General features: G+C 58.5%; 5 protein-coding genes across 5 annotated transcripts; 3 read left to right on the forward strand and 2 right to left on the reverse strand.

Moving 5' to 3' along the window:
* Window positions 1–706: 706 nt before the first annotated feature.
* Window positions 707–1,983, reverse strand: THITE_2120481 (uncharacterized protein). Its single transcript, XM_003656046.1, has 2 exons — window positions 1,551–1,983; window positions 707–1,481 (listed from the first exon to the last, which is right to left on the reverse strand). Exons 1-2 carry the CDS (start codon window positions 1,786–1,788, stop codon window positions 721–723), a joined length of 999 nt encoding a protein of 332 aa, XP_003656094.1. The 5' UTR covers window positions 1,789–1,983; the 3' UTR covers window positions 707–720.
* Window positions 1,984–2,529: 546 nt separating this feature from the next.
* THITE_2091261 (uncharacterized protein) lies at window positions 2,530–4,278 on the forward strand (the record flags this gene model as incomplete). Its single annotated transcript, XM_003656047.1, has 4 exons — window positions 2,530–2,556; window positions 2,628–2,737; window positions 3,826–3,888; window positions 4,038–4,278. The coding sequence occupies 4 exons, from the start codon at window positions 2,530–2,532 to the stop codon at window positions 4,276–4,278; spliced, it is 441 nt and encodes a 146-aa protein (XP_003656095.1).
* A 1,241-nt stretch (window positions 4,279–5,519) lies between these two features.
* Window positions 5,520–7,425, forward strand: THITE_2120484 (uncharacterized protein). The gene is made up of 7 exons (XM_003656048.1): window positions 5,520–5,814; window positions 6,031–6,143; window positions 6,224–6,304; window positions 6,377–6,799; window positions 6,868–6,902; window positions 6,982–7,120; window positions 7,188–7,425. The coding sequence occupies exons 1-7, from the start codon at window positions 5,639–5,641 to the stop codon at window positions 7,238–7,240; spliced, it is 1,020 nt and encodes a 339-aa protein (XP_003656096.1). The 5' UTR covers window positions 5,520–5,638; the 3' UTR covers window positions 7,241–7,425.
* Window positions 7,426–10,078: 2,653 nt separating this feature from the next.
* Window positions 10,079–13,847, forward strand: THITE_2120487 (uncharacterized protein). The gene is made up of 2 exons (XM_003656049.1): window positions 10,079–12,585; window positions 12,642–13,847. The coding sequence occupies exons 1-2, from the start codon at window positions 10,507–10,509 to the stop codon at window positions 13,740–13,742; spliced, it is 3,180 nt and encodes a 1,059-aa protein (XP_003656097.1). The 5' UTR covers window positions 10,079–10,506; the 3' UTR covers window positions 13,743–13,847.
* Window positions 13,848–14,838: 991 nt separating this feature from the next.
* THITE_2120491 (uncharacterized protein) lies at window positions 14,839–17,421 on the reverse strand. Its single transcript, XM_003656050.1, has one exon. The coding sequence runs from the start codon at window positions 17,051–17,053 to the stop codon at window positions 14,981–14,983; it is 2,073 nt and encodes a 690-aa protein (XP_003656098.1). The 5' UTR covers window positions 17,054–17,421; the 3' UTR covers window positions 14,839–14,980.
* Between the last annotated feature and the right edge of the window lie 6,131 nt (window positions 17,422–23,552).

The raw sequence follows: 23,552 nt of genomic DNA on the forward strand, positions 1-23,552 counted from the left end.
GCACAGGATCTCTTGGGTTCCATGGGAATAATGGCACAGAGATATCAGTTTCGCCGAGACCAACTAGGAATGCCCAGAAAGCTTGGCCCGAGAGCAACGAGCCAGCAACCAACAAAGGATTCTTCCCTTCATTTTTTGTTTTGTGTTCTTGTTGGTTGCACAGACATAGGTCACAGATACCTCATGCTGCACAGGAACAGGAGTGTGGACCATGCACGGAAAATAAATAGGAGTGCATCCCCAATGCGGAGCCACAAACGAATCAAAGTCAAACCCGCTGCTTTCTGCCACCGGCTCGCTCAGATGTCGTCGAACTGCCGGCACCAGTGAGGATATTAAAAGTAGGCTAACTAATCCGCCGCGTATATGGCTGTAGGATGCACAACTAGGAGATGCACGCAAAGCAGTATTCACCATGCCCCAGGTTTTCATACCTCGCCAGCACCACGGCTCGCTGAACCCCATCCATTTCAAAGCCGCCCAACCCAGAACCGAGCCAACGCCAGAAAGGAAGCAGCCAACGCGCCGATGCTTGGTGAAACAAGAAAGAAAGAAAGAGAGAACGTCATCACATCCATGCATCGCATCGCATCGCGTCGCGTCGCATTCCTGCCACGGCCAACAGAATCTGCGGCACAGTGTTCGGCCCCCAACTCGTTTCCAAGCAAGCGGTTATCTCCAAGGGCCAAGTGAAGCAGGGTTGTGCTCGACGCGGGGTCATCAGTACCGCGAATGCCTGTGCGGACTCGGCGAGTACGAGTTATCGTACGCGGTCGAATGGCCAAAGGGGTCGTCGTTGTAGACGGTGGCGCGGCGGTCCTCCTCGGGCAGCAGGTCCTTGACCTCCCAATTGTTCAAGCGCGTGCCGACCGAGAACTCCAGGTCCTCCTTAGTGATCGAGTCCCAGTACTTGTACACCATCATGACCGCGAGCAGGTTGCACGTGGTGGCGAAGAAAAGCCCGTCCAGGTAGTGGCTAACAGCGTTGCAGATGGGCGTGCTGGCCGCGTACAGGATCACCTGGCCGACGACAAAGAAGAAGACGCCGAAGGCGATGTCGCCCAGCGGCCAGCGGTCCTGCAGCGTGCGCGTCACCAGCAAGATCTGCAGCACCACGTATACCAGCAGCTGCACCGCGTTGAGCAGGTACAGCACCACGAAGAGACCGACCTGGTTGGTCGGGCCCAGGCCAGCCCACGACATGAAGGTCGCCAGCGCAACGAGGAACGAGATGACGAAGGCGGCGGCCGAGCAGAGCCGCAGCATCCAAAGCGAGAGCGGCGTGCCATCCTCGTACAGCTGGAAGCCGACGAAGCCGTTGACCAGCAGGCACGTCACCAGGGCCGACGTCAGCCCAGCCTGTACGGCGACAAAGTACGGGTAGGGCGCAGACCCGGGTGGTATTACGCCGGCGTCGATGCAGAGCGACAGGAAGGTGAGGAGCATGTAGAGGTAGAAGAATGTCGTGATTTCCTTGCGGCCTGCGGAACTTCACATCAGCAAATGCTCCTTCCCAAGCGCCTCTCCCTGTTGTCGTGCGGCTGCCTTACCGACTGCCGTAAACTTGCCGCGCACATGCAGGACCATGAAGACGGTCATGACAAGCGCGATTATGTGCATGGCGCTCGTGGCGCCCTGGAAGATGATGGTATTTGCCAGCTCAATGTTGCGCGCGTAGCAGTCTGGCTCTATCCCCACGCCGCTGGCGATCGACGTTATCGGGCCTATTGAGGAGCAGAGGGGCAGCGGCGCCATGTGGCAGATGCTGGTGAAGTCGCCGAAGCCCATGGTTGCCGAGTGGGAGGCCGGTCGGGCCCCTCCGTCGAGGTGTTCGTCAAGGAGTTGTGGGGAAACAGCGGGATTCGTGACGGTCGGCCGGACTCGAGAACGGTGTCGCTGCGGCCCCGTCGAGGGATGGGGGAATGGGAGGTCGGTCGAAGATGGAGCTCGGGTCTCGTTCTGGCAGTGCAGTAGGAATAAAGATGGGGGAGGGCGCGCAGAATCGGGATCGTCTCAGGGATTATTAGTCGGTCCGCCGTCGATGTCAGGCAAGCGCGATCGGACACTCGGGTCGGAGGGAGAGGGGGTTGCGTCGTTTGCGGAAAAAACCAGAAAATAAGTGTTACTGAGCGAGGGTGGTGTGGGAGAACGAAAGTGGGTGATACATCAACGAGCGGATTTAGAAAGACTTCGTCATGACTGGAGCTTGCGGGTATGTGGCCATGCCAGCCCTGCGGTTGCTCCGCCGTTGCTGTCGGTGGTTGCGCTGGGCGAAGCGTGGGCGACGAAGGGACTGCGTTGGTTGCTGTCGGAAAAGGAGAACAGCCCAGCGAAGACTCCCGCCTGATTTGCCTGGGTTGCCAGGGATTCCGAGCGCCCCACTTCCCTGACTTCGAATGTGTCTCGCCTAAATGGCCTGATGCGGCATGGCCGGCCGCCACCGGATTGGCTTGATTGATTATTGAATTTTGCGGATGCAGCCTGGAAAGCTCGCTGCTTCCAAGTTCGGGCCATTGGACCATCCAGAAAATGGCAAACTGCTGTCTGTTCGAGCAGGTTCACGTCTCACTCGGTTCGTTATTTGAAGCTCTCTAGCTTCTATTTGCAAGTTCCTCACGGTAATCTAGGCCCCTTCCGCTGCTGAAAAGACGCGCAGGAGGTGGTCCGACGATCAGCTGGGAACCCACCCCATGATGAACTTCACTGACATTGCCATGCACGAGACCAACTACTGCAGGTCTGCAAACTGGAATTGCTTCAATCCCGTCCCGCGCCGGATGCGCCCCGCTGGCCCAGGTCATGAAGATTGCCGTCAACGGGTACGGCTGTACCGTGGATCAGGGTTGGAAGGGATGGGAAACGATGAACCTGAGAGGATGCCGAGTCAAACACAAATCTCGACTTGCACGGGAAGTCTTCGCCGCTGGTAACGTATATATGCCGGATGAGCGGCGCAAGGTGCTGTCTGAAATGTTCCTTCAGTTCATCCACACCGGAGAATGTGGGTTGTATCGGCTCCGTCTAGTCACGAAGTCGGCCTTCGCCTACCACAGAGATTAACAAGAGAACGCACACTCGCCCTTGTCACTGTTCCAGTTTCAGTCCAGCACCTCGACCTTTTGACTAGATGTTCTAAAAGTGTGTGGCTCAGTGCCAGCGCAAGATCTGGCAAATAGTACTCCTGTGGCACTGCCGGGCCGTTTATGCTGCGGCGTCGCCCGACTGGGCTGCGTATGCATCCCCCCAAGACGTTTCTCTGGGCAGCAAGGCTCGGCGGCTATGTCAAGTATGTGGGAATTGAGCGTCTGAACTGCCCCAACGGCATAATGTCCGGCCTACCTACCTAGGCAGGTGAGTCTCGTTCTCTGGGCGTCTCCGCCCAAGAAGGAGTGCTTCAAGCTGCTCTCACCGCGCCCACGAACTGGGGTGGGTGTGTGCACTGGGACTCGGCGGCGCTGTACGACCAACAGCGAGAATCTTCTAGGCCGGTGGTTCGACCGGAGGTTTTTTTTTTTTTTTTTTTTTTTTTTTTTTTTTTTTTTTTTTTTTTTTTTTTTTTGCTCTTTTCATAGATAGGACCAACAGGGGCTAGGGAGAAAAAAAGAGAGAGAGAGAGGGAGGGAGGGAGGGAGGGAGGGAGGGAGTTGGGGGGGGGATTCGCTATAAAGGAGAGCCTGCAAAAGCTAAGGACTAATTAATCGACTGCTATACTAGTGAGCGCTTTTTTCCTTCCTTCTTTCTTCCTTTTTTTTCCTTTTTTTTCCTTTTTTTTTTTTTTTTTTTGAGCACCTTACAGTAGCATTGATGTTGATAAGATGACGCCAGCCACTGCATCAGCGGCAAGACGCCCATCGAGGACATCGTCGAGACAATGAAGGAGTTTGTCCTGTACGTGCTCCACTTTCACTGCCACCACCACCAATTTAATATTACGTGTCGGCCGCTGACTTCGAGCCGGGAGACTTCCGCCGGACTGTGCCGTGCTTCTCGCCCGAGAACTTCCCGCGCAGCTCACGTTGGCCTGGATGATGAGCCAGCTGGGGGTGTTCCCATCCTCGGGACAAAGACGGTGGCGTTTCTGGAGGAGACGTCGGCGTGAACGGCGTGTTTTCCGCCCTCAGACCCGACGAGGAAGCCGAGATCAGACGGGCGGTCGAGGCCGCCAAGGTGTTTGGCACACGGGATGCCGAGCATATGATGAGCGCACTGGTAGGGATACGCGCCGCCGAGGAGTTGAGCGGACGGTGGTATAACGGAAGAGCCGGTCGATCGCTTTAAGCCCCAAGGACGTGCTTGTTTGACAATGCCATATCTCACAAGCAAACTCGTATTTTGGAGCAGACAGTCCGGTCAATGATCAGGGGTAGCTCGCATCGATGGGAGGGCTCCGCTGCGTGAGGGACCCACATCCCATAGACTACTATTCGGGAACGAATGGTTTATTTTACCTTCTTTTCACTGACCCTCTTCTGATCACGAGAGCTGGGAGCTCAAGTTACGCAGTGATGTTAGGCTAGACTGGCTTTCGTCAACACAGCGGTCCGTGCGCCCCTACCAAAACCTCGCAAGGAGCATCACCACACCCCCAGCAAACATGTCGCCACAAGAATCGCTTCAAATTGACGACGTTGCGAGTGCGATTAAAGATGTTGGAAAATGTAGATTGATTAAAACGTTGACCTCTTAAGAAAGCTTGAAAATGCTAGCCCCTAAGTATAGGAGATACTCGAGATTTATTAAGAGGTTATATAACATTTGTCTTATCGATAAGCTATCTTATCGATAAGATAATTTATCGATAAGATGCCCCTTTCTTTCTTTGAATCCGTCTTTGCAAATGCCTTCCCCTCCCCCTGGTGAGCAACGTAGCAGTTAACCGTTTGGATCCTTTGAGCCTTTGGATCTGTCATCAATTCCTATCGCGATTCCTGTAGCAACACGTGAGCTTGGGGGTGTGGTGATGCTCCTTGCGAGGTTTTGGTGGGGGCGCACGGACCGCTGCAGGGTGTGTCGTATTTCTAAAAAATCTGTGTTGTTTTTTTAGGAGGGTCGCGAAGCAATCCGCCAATTGCCCTGCGAAGGAAATTGATACCCGGGAACTGAATGATACCCTACAGGGGGTCAAGCATTTTCCCCGAGATATATTTCCCGAGATATAGAGGATACGAGATATAGAGGCTACGCGCTGAGTAATATCATTACCAACAGAGTCGTAGTGTATTGCGTCTAGCTGATCATGACGTGGCCACGGCTTTGTTCTGGATCTGGTTTCATTGCTTTTGAGCACACTGCCATTGGCCGGGCGTGTCTCTCACCGGGCACGTTCTAAGAATCATGCCGTGATTACCACGTCATGGGCTGCCTTCGAGGGTCTTTATTCGGTTCTCGCTGGCAGGTGAGGGGAAGCTTACTCCGAGGAGACCAACGTTGAGCGGGTTGCTGATCGTGCCCATGCGTGTACAAACCTGCCGGTTAAATAAAGAGGGTTTGAGGCTCCTCGAGCCTGCCGCGTCCTGCTAGAATAGAGTGTCAAACAAGCCTTCGATCGTGCTGTTTGATGGATTCCATCCGCCGACAACTTCTGTAGCACCACTGAGCATCCCTGTACTGTACACGCACCACCGAACACAACACTACAATGTCTCTCCCGCAGACCTTCAGGAGGGCCGTCTTCACCTCGGTCGGATCCCGCCTCACCCTCGAGGATGCCCCCCTGAAAATGCCTGGAGCGAATGAGTTGCTCGTGAAGGTCGAGGCCTGCGGCGTGTGCCATTCGGACATCGCGGTGCAGAACAATGCCTTTGGAGCAGGTTTGTACGTGGTGTCTTGTGTGAGGTTTGGGGGACCACATGACCACGTGGCCCACCGACCTCGAGTTCACCCATCCACCCACCCCTCCACCACCATCTCTGCCCACGATCATCACCATCATCATACATGCCATCACTCTTTTCCTGTGCCTGCATCCCACACGTCTTTGGGAGGGCATTGACCGTGGGTCGTCGTACTGACGAGGAGCGTTGCGCGCAGTCCCTTCACCCCGGGCCACGAGATCATCGGCCGTGTTGCTGCGGTAGGCGAGGGCGTGACGGCCTGGAAGGTGGGACAACGAGTTGGAGGGGGATGGCATGGTGGCCACGATGGTGAGTCCCACTGTCCTCATACGAGGCACAAGTAGGAGGGGGATCAATTTAGCCTCGCTGACGCCGTGAACCTTGCACAGGGACCTGCCGCGCCTGCAAGAAGGGTCTCTTCCTGATGTGCGACAACGAGGCCACCAACGGCGCGACCAGGAACGGCGGATGTAAGTCCATGATGAACCATTGCTCCGTTGCTCCCACAGCCGGCATCCCTGAGCGCTGACCGCCCGAGACAGACGCGGAATACGTCCTCATCCGGTCCGAGGCTGCCGTGCGGATTCCCGAGGACGTCGACGCGGCCAAATACGCGCCCCTGCTGTGCGCCGGCGTGACCCTGTTCAACTCGATGCGGCGCATGGACGTCAGCCCCGGCGAGACCGTGGCCGTGCAGGGGCTGGGCGGGCTCGGCCACCTGGGCATCCAGTACGCCAAGAGCTTCGGGTTCCGCGTCGTGGCGCTCTCACGTGGCGCCGACAAGGAGCAGTTCGCGCGCCAGCTGGGCGCCCACGAGTACATCGACACGACCAAGGTCGACGTTGGTGAGGCGCTCCAGGCCCTCGGCGGCGCCGCGCTCATCGTCTCGACTGCCCCCAACGCGGAGCAGCTGTCCAAGCTACTGACTGGCCTGGGTCCCAACGGGAAGCTGCTAAGCCTGGCTAGTAAGCGCAGAGCGTGTTTCCTTCGTGCTTCGCCTTGAAGCGTGACGGGCTGACGCTGCGGCAAACAGTCGCGGGAGATGTGACCTTCAACACCTACCTGATGGTCAGTTGCCCTTGCTGAACACCGAGGCCTCGTCCGGGAATGAAACGCGCGGTCTTTTCTGACTCTTTTTCCGTCGCAGGTTAAGAAGGGCCTGTCGGTCCACGCATGGCCAGCTGGAGACGCAACCGACATCGAGGAGACCATCCAGTTCTCGAAGCTGCAGGACGTCCAGTGCTTGGTCCAGACCTATCCTCTCGAGAAAGCGAACGAGGCTTACGGTAAGATGATGATTCGTTCCGGCGATAACCCTGTCCCCTAGCAGCCACTGACACCAAGTCCCCGCAGAGGCGATGCTCAACGGGACGGTGCGCTTCAGAGCCGTCATCACCATGGAGTAGGAGCCACAGGAGCTGGCCTTGCCCTCGGCTCCGGCCTCAGAGGTTCTGCGTGCCGGAGCACCAACACCCAACACAAGAACCCGAGGTGTCGTGGCATGTCAGTCAGCGCCCGTTTTGGGGCGTCTGTGTTTTCGGCGTCTGTGTTTTCTTGTGCGGTGGTCCAGTGTTGCCCTATGTAAGGGACGTTGGTCCAGAAATCAGCCAGTCAAATAGCAGTTGCAATGTAAGGCCCTTCCCAAAGGGAGATGCGTAGGCCGTTTGCGAGACGCTTGTTGTAGTTAACCCATCCACGAAGCGCCGGGTTCGCTTGATTGAATGATGCTTCGTTTGATGCTGTTTCTTCTTAGGAGGTTCAATGTTTCAACTTTAATTACCTTTCAAAGATATTCCTCGAGGATGTCAAGTCTCTAATCCGCTTGCTTCCCAGTGAAGCTGAGGACGACAATGGCAATGCCTGAAACCTTCCAATACCTATTTCACCGACATTGTCGAGCAGCCGCTGGAATAGAAAAATTCCTGCCGCACAAGGCCGCAAAGGCAGAGGAGGTGTTGGTGCCGGATAGTGCCGGTTCCCCGGTGGGTGGAGACCCGGGCCGCTTCTCGGCATTTCCAGCTCCAGGGACCTCCAGACCCTCGACCGAGCAAGTTGAAGCAGCATGGCGCAACGACGAGGATGAGAGTTTCGCACTTATTGTAGAACGCATGCTTTGGCGCCGTTTGATGGGCAGCGCCGTCCTCGTTGACGTGGAGGAGACGAGCAAAACAACAGATCAAAAAGCGACAAGAATGCCGGATGCCACCCCAAGGCGACGCCACTCTCAACCAACTCCTCTCGTGCCTCCTGGTCCGTGGACCCAGCGGCCTCGCGGAGTCCTAGTCCTGCAGTCTCAGTCATGACATCCCGGCATCGGACCCAGCAAAAGTCGGTGTGAGCTCTGGCAGGGAGTCGCATTGCGTCTTGCTTCCGGGGCTGCTGAGAACAAAAAGAAGTTGAGTTGGTGGTTGCTGACTACGCAACCGCAGAGTGGTTACAGTAACGAGGTTCACACACCTCACAGCAAGCCTCCAAATCTCGTGCGCTGACGTCATGGCGCACAGTTCCGGCTTTTGTCTGCAGATTGCCGAGCTTGGCTCGCCCCCCCACCTTGCCCTTTGTGCGAGGACAGTCGAGGGTCGTTGTCAGCGTCAGGTTTTGTGCGTGTGCCTACCGTGGAGACAATGGCGTCTGGACTCGGCACGAGCCAAACACAACTGCTGCGGCTGGTTCGGATCGGATGCGCCTAAAAAAAGAACTTGAGAGAAAAAAAAAAAAAATCGGTCGTCGTCAAAGACCGACCGTGTCATGCGTGCAAACGGGGATCTCCCCGCAATGAACCAACTGGCGCAGGTCTGAGGGCCTGGCCCTCGGGGCGCGCGGATAGGGTCGGATGCTTGGGGAGATTCCGCTTCCAACAATGAGGGAGCCACCGTAGAGTAGCAATTGAAACGTCGTCATTCGCCCCCGAAGTTTATGGCCTGCGCTGCACTCATCGGATGACGGAGATTGTGCTTGACCGTTGTTGCTGGGCCTCAAAGCCGCGCGTGCGACCAGGGTTTTGGCGCGCGGCCGGATGGAGAAGCCAGCCGGCGCTTGTGCTCGTTTGCGGCACAGCTGTTAGGTGTTCGGGGTTGCTCAGGTTTCTACAGGCCAACAGAGGACAGATCATGGCCGCTCAGTTGACTTGAACAGAAAGCGCTTCCGAGTTGGCGGCAAATTGAGTTCTTGCCAATTGCAGAGAGCCCAGAAAGGCGACAAAGGAACCTGGAAGGTTCGACTGGACCAACAGTCATGCCACGGGTGGTGATTGGTCCTGGCTGTTTCCCCACCGCGCCGCTGCCAACTTTGCTGGAGACCCGAGTCTGGAGTGCAGGGAGTGCAGGGGTCCGCTGTCAAGAATACATCATACCTTCAGTCCGCTGCAGATCGTGGCATCTGACCCGGGAGAGTGACGACCTCGACAAGCTTTCCCAGGCGGCCCCGACGCAGCGCCTCCGGCCCATCTCTCAATTGCATCCCGTCATGACGGCTTGGGTATTTTCTCTGTTCTGCACCGTTTTGCCTGCCTCACTGGCTTGCGAGGAAGATTATTAGCCCAGCTTAGGGTCCGGCCGCTGCCTTTCCTGTCAGTGCTGCACCAAGCGCACCAAACTCTCCCCTTCGCACCGCTCAAACCTCCCAGACATCACTGTCCGTGGGTTTGCACGACGACGCCGGTTCCGTTTCGCTCTTCGGACTCCAAGTGCGCTCTGCGCTCGCCCTTGCTGGCGACGCCCATCTGTGTGTAGCCTGCTTGAGACAGCTCAGATCAGTTCCTCTCCTCCCGCATCGAGTCGGCACAGCAAGACGACCCCACCACGCTCCCCGACGCATTTCGGCCTCATCAGTGCGCTGCTCTTACAAAAGGTGGCCGCCGGGGACGGGACACATTCTCAGACGAGCCAGACCGCAACATTCCAGGCCTCCCTCTCCTCTTTGCTCTGAGCTCAGCGCTTCATCGCTTTGAGACTCGTCGGTGGTCCCTGCGGGACATGACAAAGCCACCCACGCAGTGCTGACGAGCCGGCCGGGAACAAAACACCACAGAGCAGTCCACTGGTAATAATGCGCGCCTTATGATTTTGGTGCCATAGGTAAGGTATGTGCGTGCTCTCCATTTCCGTTCCGCATCCGTCTGTACCCTTTTACCCTTCCCCTCCCCCCATTGCGCTCGTACGATGGACAATTCGTCCGAACCGTCCCAATTGTTGCTTTCCCCGTAACACCCCGCACCCTTGTGCCGAGTCCCTCTTGTCACGCATCACCCGTCACGCAACCTGCCACTCCCCAGTCACCGCCGCCTCGACCCAGCCGGTGCAAAAGGCATCATGCCTGTCGGTCATGGCGCGGCCTCTGGAACATCGCCGGTCTAACCCACACAAGTGCCGTGCACCCCAATGGCGGGCCGGCGCATTGCACCTCCTCTCTCGCCAGCATCATGCGGTCGCCGCCCAGACGCTCCAGCCCCTCTCTGCCTTTAGCGTCGCCTCCGGGCTCGGCCTGTTCGACATTGAAAATATCCCGAGCGCGTTCATGCCCGGTTGCTGTGTGTTGCGCGCCCGTCCTCCTCCTGCCTTCAGCCAATCTCTTTTCCTACCAGTCGTGTGACCCATCCCTTCGTCCCGTTTTCGTTCTCTGTCCGTGATGCGGACATGCCCGCTCTTGGCCCCACCCAGCCCGCGTTGCCCAAATGCCCGTGCCATCGGGAACCCGTTCTAACCGGCCGGCCGTGTCGCATGCAGGTCCGGAACACGACCGACTGCGTCCCCAGCCCTATTTCGAGTCCGCCCACGGCTCCGTCTACTACTCGCCGCAACGTCCGGCCAACCGCCGGCGCCGGCCCACCTCCGGGAACTTCCCGGCCCCGCTGATCGAACCCCGCCAGCGCCGTCCGCACTCCATCCACATCATCTCCTACCCACCCGGCTTCGTGCCCCGCGAGTTGCGACCGGAGTCGCCGGAATCGGCCAGAAAGAAGTCGGAAAAGCGGGAGAAGCGAGAGAAGAAGGAAGCCGAGAAGCGGGAAGCCAAGGAGCGGAAGAAGCAGGAAAAGGCGCGGAGGAGGGCGGAGAAGGAACGGAGCGAGAGGCAAGAGAAGAGGCGGTCCCTCCGGTCCCTGCCGCCGGCCGGCGAAAGGGTCACCAGGGTCCTGGGCAAGATCTTCGCCGCCTTGTCCATCACGCCGAAACCGTCGCCCGCCGTCTCTGCGACCCCCCCTCTCAGGGACCGGTCTCGCCCATCTAGTTTCATCAGCTTCGCCAGGCGATTCTCCTGGTTCGAACCGACCTTGGCTGAACCGATACTCGTCGCCGAGGAGCCAGTTGCCGAGCCGCCCAACATGACCGGCGGCGCTACTGTTGCCCGTCCCACGATCCCGACCGTGGTGCCTCCGCAGAACCGCAACAGTATCATGTCGATACGGTCTGCCAAGACGATGATGAGCTCTTCCGTCTCCGAAGTTCAGAAACCAGTCGCGTCGGGCAGCGGCCTGACGTGCTCCATCCTGTTGGCCGAACCCAACGTCTTCCTGACCGGGTTTGACCACGACCACCACTCACGACGCGGAGGCCAAGCCACGAGCGCCCTGCTCCGGGGTAAGCTGCAGCTGAACGTGTCCAAAAACGTCAAGATCAAGTCGGTGACCCTGCGGCTCGTTGGGAAGGCAAGGACAGAGTGGCCCGAGGGCATCCCGCCCGCCAAAACAGAGTTCTCCGAAGAGCAGACCCTGCGCACCCAGTCCTTGGTCTTCTTCCACGCCATGCATCAGAGCATGTGGGATACCGAGTACGGCAGCCAGTGCAGCTACACGCACAAGAGGAGCGCGCTGCAACCCACCGCCTCCAGCGGATCTCTGCACCTCCTGGGTAGGGGCCGCAGCAGCAACTTGACCGCCAAAGAGCTCCAGCGGCTCTCCCTGCGGTCTGTGAACTCCCGAAGCTTCGGCAAGGGTGATTCGCCCCACATCAACCAGGTCCAGGCGAAGGGCTACAAGGTGTTCCGCCCGGGCACCTACGAGTACACCTTCGAGCTCCCCATCGACCACAACCAGCTCGAGACGACGAAGCTCCCGTACGGCTCGGTACGGTGGGATCTCGAGACCACGGTCGAGCGCGCCGGCGCCTTCAAGCCCAACCTCCACGGCTCGAGAGAGGTGTCCATCGTCCGCCTCCCGGACCAGATGTCGCTCGAGACCGTTGAGCCGATCTCGATCAGCCGTACCTGGGAGGACCAGCTCCACTACGACATTGTCATCTCGGGCAAGAGCTTCCCCATCGGCGGCAAGATCCCCATTGCCTTCAAGCTCACGCCGCTTGCCAAGGTTCAGATTCACAAGCTCAAGGTGTTTGTGACGGAGAACATCGAGTACTGGACCAATGATCGCCATGTGACCCGCAAAGATGCAGGCCGCAAGCTCCTGCTGCTCGAGAAGACGGCAGGGAAGCCGCTGGACCAGAAGTTCGCCGGCAGCGAGATCCGCGTGCTCAGCGGTGGCGAATTGGACCCCGACCAGCGCGAGGAAGCCCGGCGGACGGCGATCCACCGCAGGATCCGGGAGGCGGCCAGGACCCGAGGGAGTCCCGAGCCCTTGCCGGAACCCAGCGAAAACCTCCTGGGCGACCTCGATCTTGGGTTGGAGAGCTTCTGGGGAAGCACCGAGATGGAGATGAACGTGCAGCTTCCGACATGCGAAGCGATGGCCCGCGACAAGTCGCTGCGGCTGCATCCGGATTGCAGCTGGAAGAATGTGAATGTGTATCACTGGATCAAGGTTAGTGCGCAAACGAGGCAGGCTGCAAGCGAATAACCAGGACTGACCGCAGGCAGATCGTCATGCGCATCTCTCGGGTAGATCCAGAAGACCCCGCCGGGAAGCGCCGCCGGCACTTCGAGATAAGCATCGACAGTCCGTTTACGGCGCTCAACTGCCGCGCCACGCAGGCAAACACGTCCTTGCCACGGTATTGCGGCGGTGAGTGGCCGATTCCGGAGCAGCGACAGCAAATGTCGTGCGGGTGCCCGGATGCCCAAGCGCTCGATCCGAGCTTGTCGGGTGCAGCCGGGTCGCTCGCCATGGTCGAGGAGGACCTCCTAAGTCTCAGCGGCCGCCGGCTGCGTCTCGACCCGCCCGGCCTTCCTAGCGTGCCCCAGGCGGCGCATCTCCAGCCGGCCGACAGACTCGACGCCAGGCAGGGCACTTCCTCCAACCCGCCGAGACTAGAGACGTCGTCTCTCACCCCTGGCGAACAAGACCGGCCGATCCATCTCCTCCGGCGGCCATCGCACAACCCGCCTGCCTTCGACGCCGACGACCCGCCGCCCCCGCTGCTCACGCCGCTGCTCACGCCGCCGCCCCGGTACGACCTCATCGTCGGCACGCCGAGCGTCGACGGCCTGGCGGACTACTTCAGCCGGCTCGCGGCCTACGAGGGCATGTGTGTCGCAGGCGGAGCGAACGGAAACAGCCACACCGAGGACGCGGACGCGGACGCGGACAACAGCGACGCCAGCACCACCGGCCCGGGCACCGACACGGGTATCAGCACCGAGCCCACGTCGACCTCCGCCGCGGGGCAGTCGGCCCCGCTCGATGACGTCGACCCGTTCAGCCGGATCCGGCTGCCTGCCTGCAGCCCCGCCGGCGGCGGAGCAGCAGGAGGAGGAGGCGGAGGAGGAGGAGAAGGAGGAGGAGAAGCAGAAGCAGAGACAGAGAGTGGAGCCCCCCCAGTGGCGGACGACGACGCATCCTCGGCGTCGGATAGTGCCGACGACGACGGCGTGCGGCCGCACCGCCGGGGCAGGGTCAACGTGGCAAATCCCAGGACGCCAGGCGGCCGGCTGGTGCCGAGCAGGAGCTTGGAGCTGGAGCGGCCTGCGGTGAGGCTGGATATGGCTGCTGTGTTGAGGCGGCGGAATCACGAGGGGTAGAGTGGGGGAGCGAGGAGAGATTGCATTCACAAAAGTGGCGTTTGGTCTTTACTGTCGTTCGTGTTCAGGTTTTGGGGCTGCGTGACATGACAAGGCATCAATCAGGGGTGATGAATATGAGGCTATGAACAACGGGCAACGGACAACGTGCAGCGGACAACGGGCAACGGAGTTTGGACTCGCATCACCTATAGACGGACGGATGGGGAATGAATGACCGCATGTTCAGGGGAAGACTGACGAACGGGATAGGACGCACAGGCAAGCAGGCAAGGAACTCACTCCATGCACGAGCAGGGTCTGGTGATGGAGGCGTTGATGGAGCCACGAAACCGCATCGGACGGGGGGCAGGCGCATTTGCATCAGAGAGGCATACGGCTTGGCTGGCATCTGTGATTTACGACCCCATGTATATAGCGTATACAGTGGGTGACACGCCGATATATACCCCCCTTCAACGTTCTTACACACTCGCACCATTTTTTGAAGCTCAGTGTACTGCCAACTCTGGCTCGCGGGGTTGATGTTGTCGCGCTGACAGCGAGAAGAGCAACCCTCTCTCGGGTCTTAGCTAAGACGGAGACGGCGACGAGACGAGACGAGAAGATGGCATGTTAGCAAAACTCAACCACCCCTGTGCAGATGAGGATACCTTGACTCCGAGCATGGACGGGTTGCCGAGTGGCCGGCCACCGCTCTGCGCCGGCCCGGGAGCTTGGGACCGCTGCTCTGCCCAGAGCGTACCTCTTCCACCCAGGCAGGATGAAATGGATGCGGCCGACGCCGGTTGGCGCGTGCATTGCTCCATGCCCGGAACCAGACAAGATATGCCACTCTTGAAACTGCATTATATTGAGATCTGGCGTGACCCAAGCCCGCTTCTGCCCAGTCTCATCTCCCCACCTCCCCGTGCCCAAGTCCATGACCATGCCGAGTGCACAAAGCGCAGGTGAAATAACTCCCAGCCCGTCTGTAAAATCAGAATGCAGCCCGCCATGTATGCCCTTTTCCGTCTGCCCGAACGCCCGTGGCCCTAAAATGCCCTGTCTCGATGGGTCATGATACAATGAGCGAGACCACAGAACAGCCAACCCAAAATCAAGATTCCTCAAACGCCAAAACTATGCATATGCATCGCGGCTGACGTGCCGGCTCACTAATGGTACAAACTGAGAAAGAAGAACGGAAAATGTCGCGGCGCGGACGGCGACGCCACATTGGAGGGACTTCTTGAGTCCTAATATTGCCCCGGATAAGGCAGGGCAGGCTGCGTCTGAGGACGTGACTGGTATGGGGCCCTCTGTTGATGGGTAAGCGGATGTGGATGCGGATCCGGAAGCATCTGCGAGACAGGCGGCTGGTAAGGAGCCTGAGGAATGGAATACTGAGGAGCGCTCGGCGCCGGCCCCGACCGGTGGACGCTCTCGAGGAACTCGGGGACAATGCCGGTGCGGTACTCGTTCCGCTTCCCGAGGGGCTGATAGTGCATTTGGTTGGGCAGCACCGGGTTCGGCAGGTGGTACCGCTGCAGGAAGGCCGAGGGCGGAGGGTAGAGGAGCGTGTTGACATGCCGCACTGGCTTGTACGGACTGTTGCGCTGCTGGAGATATATGGAGGGCGAGTGCGAGATCGGCGTATGCAAGCCGCTCGTGGCGCCGGAACCGTTCATCGGGGTGGCCATGACGATCGGGGACGAGCCCGGGTAGGCGCCCAAGGCGCTCTGAGGTGACAAGCGTTTCGTCGGGGTGCCGAACGTCATCGGAGGGAAGTTGCTCGTCGGGGTGGTCGATGTCCCGCAGGTGGCCGGGGTAGGTTGGGAAGGTGCGTAGGTTGTGACGGGGAAGACCATAGACATTGCTCGGACGCCCGATGCGAGCGGCGGCAGCGACAAGGCGGCGGCTTGGGGCGCGGTGTACCCGGCAGGCCCGAGGGGCTGAGACTGCGGGATGGCAAGCTCGGCAGCCTGAGCGGTGTTCAGTGTCAAAGTCGGGACCAGCTGGCGACCTTGATCTGGCGCAAGTGTCGGACGCGTTTGCAGAGGGCCGGCGCCGGAGCGCGGGAAGCCGGGTAGTGCTTGCACCGCAGTTGCATGATGCTGAAGCGTCGATTGTGACGTAAGCGGCCCGGTCGACTGCCCCGTTCCGACCGGCACCTGGCTCAGGCGCTTTGCGGGGGGTTCGGCCGAAGCTTCGTCGGGGAATCCCCGCTTCCGCGAGGGAAGGTGTTCGGTCTTCAGCGCCGGCGGGGAGGCTGCATTGCTTCCGCCGCCGTACGACGGCATCCATGCGCGGGCATCGTTGGCCAACGGCGCAAGGTTGGGCGACTGGAGGGCGCAAGATTGAGAGGCCGAGTGCAGGCCGGGGGTCAGCGGCACGGTGGGCGATTGCAGCGGTGACACCCCGTTCCGGTGAGTGGGCGAAGGAATCAAGAGTGGAGAAGGCGAGGGTGAGACGGCATGTCGGGCCAGCTCCAAGTAGGACCAAAACCTCGTCAGTCGGTCAAGCCACTGTTCCCACTCCTCGGCCGACACCAGGAGGCTGTACCGCATGTTACTCAGAAATTCGACCTCCATCACGTGGATCTCGTTGACCGAGATGCACGACACGTCGGCCCAGGTCTTGTTCGTGTAGGTGTTATCGTCCAGGAACTTGTTGCCAAGCATCAGTGCCACCGTGAGCAGGCGGTACTCGCTCCCCGAGCGGCCCTTGACGGTGGGGTTCGCCTTCTTCAGCCGGTAAATGTAGAGCAGCGCCAGTATGACCACATTCTGAGTGACCTGGGTCGTATTCAGGATGCTGGAGACCCACTTCTTGAAATGTTGGCTGGCGACGGCAGCGGGCGCAGGCGCTTGGATCGACGTGCCAGGGCCCGCGCTTTCGACCTTCTCCAGCAGCCTGGTCGACTCGAACCAGAATAGGGCCGCCACGTCGGCCATGAAATCGGATATGCTCCCGCCTCTTGGGCTGATGCGCTCCGGTATGCTCATGCTGTGGTGCGTCATCTTGGCATCGGCGGTGTTCTGCTCACCGTCGGCCGGAGAGCTTCCTGTCGCGGGTGTGAGTTGTTTGGGTTGCCGCAGGTTGGCCTCCTCGCGTTGTTGCGGGTATTCTTCTGGCGCCGCCGCCAGGCCCGCCTCCGGGTGCAGCGAGCTCGGCTGGGCCGCAGGTCGGTATCCTGCCGAAGCCGACCCTCTGGTCTGCGGTGGTTGGTGGGGAGGAAGGGCGGTGCATCGCGAGATCGGATGGAGAAGCTGCTCGTTTGGGAGCGGACGCTCGTGTAAGACTGGCCGGCGCCGGTCGGACTGCGGCATCGTCGGTGGTGCGTAGACGGAAGAGGGAGGGAGAAGATAGCTTTCGCAAGATTGCAGGTGCGGCACCTCGTATGCGGTCCCCATAATCTCGTCGCCCGGCGGCGTGCAGACGCCGGGCAGATGAGGAAAAGTGTTGGCGAAGGTGGCTCGATCGCACGTCGAAGGAGACGCGGGCGAGGGAGGCCGATGGAGACGGTGGTGGGGATTGTTTCGAAGCGCGGCCGTATACATCAGGGAAGAGAGAGGAAAAGTAGGAGTGGCTGCGCAGGACGGGGTCACCGACTCGGGGCCAGCTTGTTGAATGATGGCGGCGGGGTTTGTTGCGAGGCCAGGCAGGTAGGCAAGGGAGGCAAGTGCCGGGGCTGTCTCGGTGCTGCTGCGAGGTTCAGGTTCGAGCGAGTTTCGGCGATGCGCGCACTGCAGACGGCGGACGAGCTGCCGCGTAACTTGCTGGCACCTTCCCGACTTCAAAAGCAGCGCAGGCTCCAGCAGTCACGAGGACCGGATGGCCCGCCTGGCTCCTTCCTTCACCTGCCTGTGCCCTCCGCGCAACGCACAGGGATACTTCAAGAAGGTGCAAGCCGTCGTGAACCGCGGGTTCTTTCAACATCCCTCGTTTGCCAGCGACCAGCAACCTCAGGCTCATCACAAGCTGGATGGACGTCAGCTGCCCACCACGAATGCCCAGCAGCGTCCTCGAAGCAACGCCACGACTCGTAGTTATCCCGTCTTCTGTGCGTCAAGCTCCGGGAATGCAGTCGTAGGAGGACAAAGAGCTATCGACAGCTTGTCTCGGAGCGGGGCCGTCGAGGAAGCAGAGCTCGGGGATGCGACGTGTGCAGGCCGTCGTCCTTTTCGCTTTGTCAAGCTGCCGTAGGCAGGCTTCCTCAGTCCTCGAGGTCGTTGTCAGAAGTTAAGAGAAAGAGGGAGACGAGAATCAGTGTGGTCTCCGCCCGGGACCCATCACCCCAGGCAAGCAGCGAGAGGTGGCCACGAGCGGTCACGGAGGGGGAAGTCGAGGAGAGATCGGATCGGTGAGGTCACGAATGGATCGGTGGAGTGAAGAGGGTCTGGCAGGGCAGTTGGGAGGCAGAATACGGGATGGCGAAGGCGATGGGGGGGAGGCGCTGGAGTTGGAGCTGGAGCAGCAATAGTGTATTGGACGGGGAGGATGATCCCCATACTGTGGGCAGTGAAAACATCCATAGCAGCGGTGGTCATCCATGTGAAGCAAGTGGTTGCGTAGGTAGGGTGTGTTGCTGCCGTCTTAGTCCTGGTCGCCGCAAAATGCTGCTAATTTACTTTGTCCCTGGTCGATGTCGTTGTCTGGGTGCGCTGCAAGGGGGGTGCCCGTGCCGCCACCGGCCCTCGCGTGCTCCGCTAACAAGGACACCAAGCAAAGCTCTGGCGGGGCCCTGTTGGGTACTCCCCGCCGGTATGGAAGTACACTACAGTACTCCGTACATTACCGGAGACTGTCGTGTGCAATCAGTGGAGGGACGTGCAGGAATGGGTTGCAGATGACTGGTTGGCTCAGTCCCCCCATGCACCGAACCGCTCCATGACTGCCCCATCCAGCCAGTCGATTCCTCGCTTAGTTACCATGGCAGCCGTCGCTGGTACATACAAACTCGCTTGCGGTTTAGCCCCGTTTCTTTTTTATACACAGCAATTCGCGGTTATTCTTAAAGAGGTCCCGCCAAGACTAATTTCGGAACCTGCCGCTTACAAGTATTTACAAATTGCCGCGAGGGAGCGGGGTCGCCACGACTTCGAGCAACATCAACAACGAAGAATTGCAAAGACTCGTAGCAGCAACTTCGTGAAACCTCAACCAAATTGAAAAAAAAAGAAAACGAAGTTAACCCGCACCCTAACCTTGACCCTCACCCTAACCATAACCCTCACCCTAACTAGCGGGGGGCTGGCGCCGCCCCCCGCACCCCCGGCGAACTAACCCGTGGCTAACCCGTGGCGATAGTGCAAACCCCTTGGCGGTCTTGGCGGGGTACTGACGCTGTAAAAACATTGCCGACAATTGGCCGAAATTAGTCTTGGCGGGACCTCTTTAAGATCCAGCCAATTCGCGGCCCACGCCGCCCAGTGCCTTGTCCTCTTTGGAGGGGCTTTTCTTTGCACAGCACCTGGGCAACGATTCCTTGCTTTCCGGCCTGCGGATTGGCCGGTTCTCGCCACTCACGGATTCATTTCGCCGCAGCAACACCAAGCATCCTTTCGGGCTCTGGCCCAGTGGGTCAGTGGATCGTCTTCGCAGTGCGCAAGCAGCTTTGTCGTCAGCATTGCCAAATGCATCTCACTTTCCCTCCAGACGGCAGAGGCAACAATTGCGGACAAGGCGCAGGCAGCACCAGCACTGGTGAGGCGCCCTGGATGCGACATGCTCTTTTTTTGCCCTTGCTGCCGAGCAACCTTTGCACAATCCCGCATGATGCATGCCGTCCTGACAAATACAGATTACACCCTTCTCCCTCGGGTTTCAGCCCATACTGTGTAGTGTACTTCGTACGGAATACACAGTATCCATCACCTTAGCCCTCTGCTTCATCCGTCCAGCCACCTCCCTCCTGCAAAGGCTTTGTGTGGTACATACGTTGTCTTTCCGTGCTGTGGTACTGCTAGCGAAAGCCCTGGAAGCCACTTACCGAGTTTGTGAAGTGGATTGTCCGAGGAAGAACAGTTGATCAAAAAGCTTGCAAGGATCACGGACTGAAGATGTTCTGTAATCCATAGTGTAGTGTACAAAGTACGGAATACACTAATCACAATCTACCACTGGGTACTTACTGCGTCATGTAGCTCGAAAACGGAGCGGGCAACTTGCTATCCGCACCATCGGATTCGTTTGGATTCTTTCCCAAATTGCGCTAAAACCGATGGTTTGGCTGCCTCGTGGGGTTGGATTCGCCCCGTCTCTTTTCCTTGACACTTGACACTTGACTCTCCACCACCCATTCCCGCACATGAACGAGCATGGCACGAGTCTAACTACGGATACCTACCTAGGTACCTACCAGGTATTATTCACTTCTCAGCCCATTGTGGGAATCCGGTCCAGCCAGCCATTTGCCGCTTCGCTACTCGTGTTGTGAAAGACATCCAGCACTTACCGTCCATCCCCTTGCGATGGACGGGAAGAGAGAGGATGGGGCCGGCTGGCGAACCGCGAAGCGTCTCATTGCTGAGACCTGCTCCATGCGAAAGCCAGGGGAGCCAGTCAGAGGGGTTTTCCTCATGTTGGAAGTTGCGCCGGTCACCCTCAGCCAGCGGAACCAACCTAACACTGCTGCGGATTTCCTTAGCAGTACGGAGTGCACAGTACGGAAGGACCCCTTAAACCTCGGCCAGGTACTTACCAGGTATGAATCCGTGCTGAAATATCCAATAGTTTGGACCAGGGCGCGCCACAGCCAGTCCTCCCTGAGCAGTGAGTGAGTGCAACTTTACTCCTGTGCCTTGTCACAAGGCGCATGATGCGGCGCGAAGGATCGGGTCCGTTTCTGGGCCAGGAATGGCATGATGTTCGCACAGTGCAGCGTTTCTTTTATTGGAGACTCGCATGGCGGCCGGGGGGCTTGCTCAAACGAAAGCCCCCGGGCCTCCTGGTACGCAAGTCTTCCGTAACACGATGCCATATCCATCCTCAGCAAGTGCAATCCCAGCGATCGAGGCCCGGAGGTGCAGCCTCTTTTCTTCCGGATCGGCCTGTCAAGAGCTGCATGCCGTTATAGTGAAGAGGTGGGAGACACACCCGCCATGTCCGCATCTCCCGTCACCTACCCTTTCGAATGCCAGTACGGATTTCAGACGTACGCGTACGGAATATACTCCATACAAGAACTGCAAATAGCGGACCCCTGCCGGTGGCTTGGGGGAGCAAGCCAAAAGGGCTCGGGCTTGGCGGGAGGACGAGGGCTGTCAGTAACGCAGGGCGTACTGTGTACGTACACCAATCAGGCGGTGGTTAATCCGGTCCACTCGGGCAAGGGGCCAGTGGGGCTGGAGGTTATAGAGGTCCCGCCAAGACTAATTTCGGCCAATTGTCGGCAATGTTTTTACAGCGTTTTTACGCAACCCCGATCGCCAAGGCGTTTGCTCTATCGCCAAGGGTAGTTCGCCGGGGGTACGAGGGGCGGCGCCAGCCCCCCGCTAGTTAGGATTCGGGTTAAGGTTAGGATACGGGTTAAGGTTAGGGTGCGGGTTATCTTCCTTTTCTTTTTTTTTCGATTTGGTTGAGGTTTAGTAAAGTTGTTGCTATGAGTCTTCGCGATTTTACATTGTCGATGTTGCTCTAAGTCGTCGCGGCCCGCTCACCCCGTAGCGATTGTAAATACTTGTAAGCGGCAACCTCCGAAATTAGTCTTGGCGGGACCTCTATAACCACGACCCCAGTGGGTGCCAGCGTGGCGGGGCTGACCAAGCTTGCAATGTCCCTTCCAGCCACAGTAGTGTAATTACCGCGTAGATTTCTGTATCGGTAAGTAAGGTATGTGTAATACATCTTCCGTGCGACCCGTTCTTCCGTCTTCCGTGCCTCCCTCCGTTCGGGAGAGTTGTTGCATTGATCATCCTGCTGCGGCTTGCTTGTGTAATCGGCTCACTTTGGATGGATGAGGTATCCAATCGCACGGCACATACGGATCAAGGCACAGAGTGCTGCGTTGTAAGGTAGTTGGTGCGCCGCCTGCCACGGCCCAGCTGTGAAGCGGGCGGCTGCTTTCAACCATCCTGCTGCCAGACGGTCACCCGCGACCTGACGGGAACAGGCTGTGTCACGTCAGCCACTCCGTACACTACACTTGTTAGTGTACATTACCTGGCACCTCCCAAAATTACGTTAACCCGGTCCCGGTTCTTGCGTTAGTGCAGGTACTTTAGTGTAGGTAGTGCGGAATACGCTCCGGAACACGCACGCTCCAGCCAAGGGATGGTCGGAGTCAGCAGCCCCGGTCAGCCGCGATCTGTGTCATGTCCCATCCTCATCATCCAGCCCCCTCCAAGCCATGGGATTGAAGCGTCGGGTGGACACTCCACTCCAGGAGGAGGGGCAAGGATCCTTGTGATCCCGTGGAAGTCAGGCCAACAATTTTCACGACTCCCCCAGCTTGTCGATAGCTGAGGTCTGATCGTGTTGCGAGAGAACGGCAAGGGTACCACGTTAGTTACTGTGTACGGAATATCTGGGGCAAAAAAAAAAAAAAAAAAAAAAAAAAAAAAAAAAAAAAAAAAAAAAAAAAAAAAAAAAAAAAAAAAAAAAAAAAAAAACGCCTGGGCCTCGCGGGCACTCCGCTGGCTGCACAAACTGTCAGGCTCCACAACCGGTGCTTGCGTCGAGCGAGAAAGTGGTGATGGACCGCTTGTCGAATGGTTGGCTGTTTGCCGGGAGCGGCACTAGGCTGTCGGATTTGAAGCAGTTTTCGGTTGACCGTCCACACACCACTCAATTGGAGTAGAACAAGGCCTCGAAATGGTGCGTCCGTAGCCCAACTAGTGAGGGTTAGTGAACGAGAATGCCTGCAACCCGGAGGGGAACCAAGGGACGGATGCGGTGCGCAGCCTGGTCGGGCCAAGCGTTGGTCAGCTAAATAGTGCGTCAAAAGCCCATATGGCATGCGTCGTTGACCGACAATCACAATCGTCGTGTTCCGAAGCAACCTGTTTGCCGTAAAGGTTATTGTCTCTGTCCGGTTTGGCGCGAACTTGGAATGCAGGACGGGGCCAGGGCGACAGTGGTGCCGCCTTTGGTTCAACACCTACGAAGCTCGGTGAAGTTGCAGACGACCTAGTACTCCGCTCCGTACTTGACTCGGGTTAGCACACTGTAATTTATCAGTCTTGCTGATGCGTCGCTGTACTGTGTAGTGTACGGCAACTCGCGAGAGCAAGCGGAAGGATGGGGCAACTGTCACAAAGTAACGACACGAGTTACTCGGAAAGAGCGTCGATTCCATGCTACAAACGTGAGTTCCCTCACTCCTGTTGGCGTGTTGTGGGCGCGGGGCTCCTCGCCGACCGGGCCCAAGCGGATTCCAACGTTGGTAGCCCTGGAATTCAGCTTCCATCGGGTTTGATGCCCGGGTTCAGGGGGTTCCGGTTGTGGCGGCTGAGTCGACAAACGGATCTCCCCCATCTTCCAGGAAGGAATAAAGAGCAAGGACGGATGGAGCGACAGAGCCGTCTGACTAGTGTCGTGTAGGTGAGAAAATGGCTCGCTCGGCACGGCGGGTTGTGTGGCGGTAACAGACGCTACACGTAGTGTACCTCGTATGCATCTTGTTGGGGAGGGGGTTTGTCACACCAGACACGTTGGACCTTTCTCTCGGAGCGGGGGATCAACCAAGAACGCGCACCAAACGCTTCACAAACCTGGGAAAACATTAGCACCGTAGGCGAGAGGTTCCGCGGGAACCAGAAACACCGCTGTCTGGCAATGGTATCACTGCCCGGGACGCGCATGTGCAGACACAGCACGGAGGCCGCG

This window comes from Thermothielavioides terrestris, chromosome 4, assembly GCF_000226115.1.
Source record: "Thermothielavioides terrestris NRRL 8126 chromosome 4, complete sequence".
NCBI lineage: Eukaryota > Fungi > Ascomycota > Sordariomycetes > Sordariales > Chaetomiaceae > Thermothielavioides > Thermothielavioides terrestris.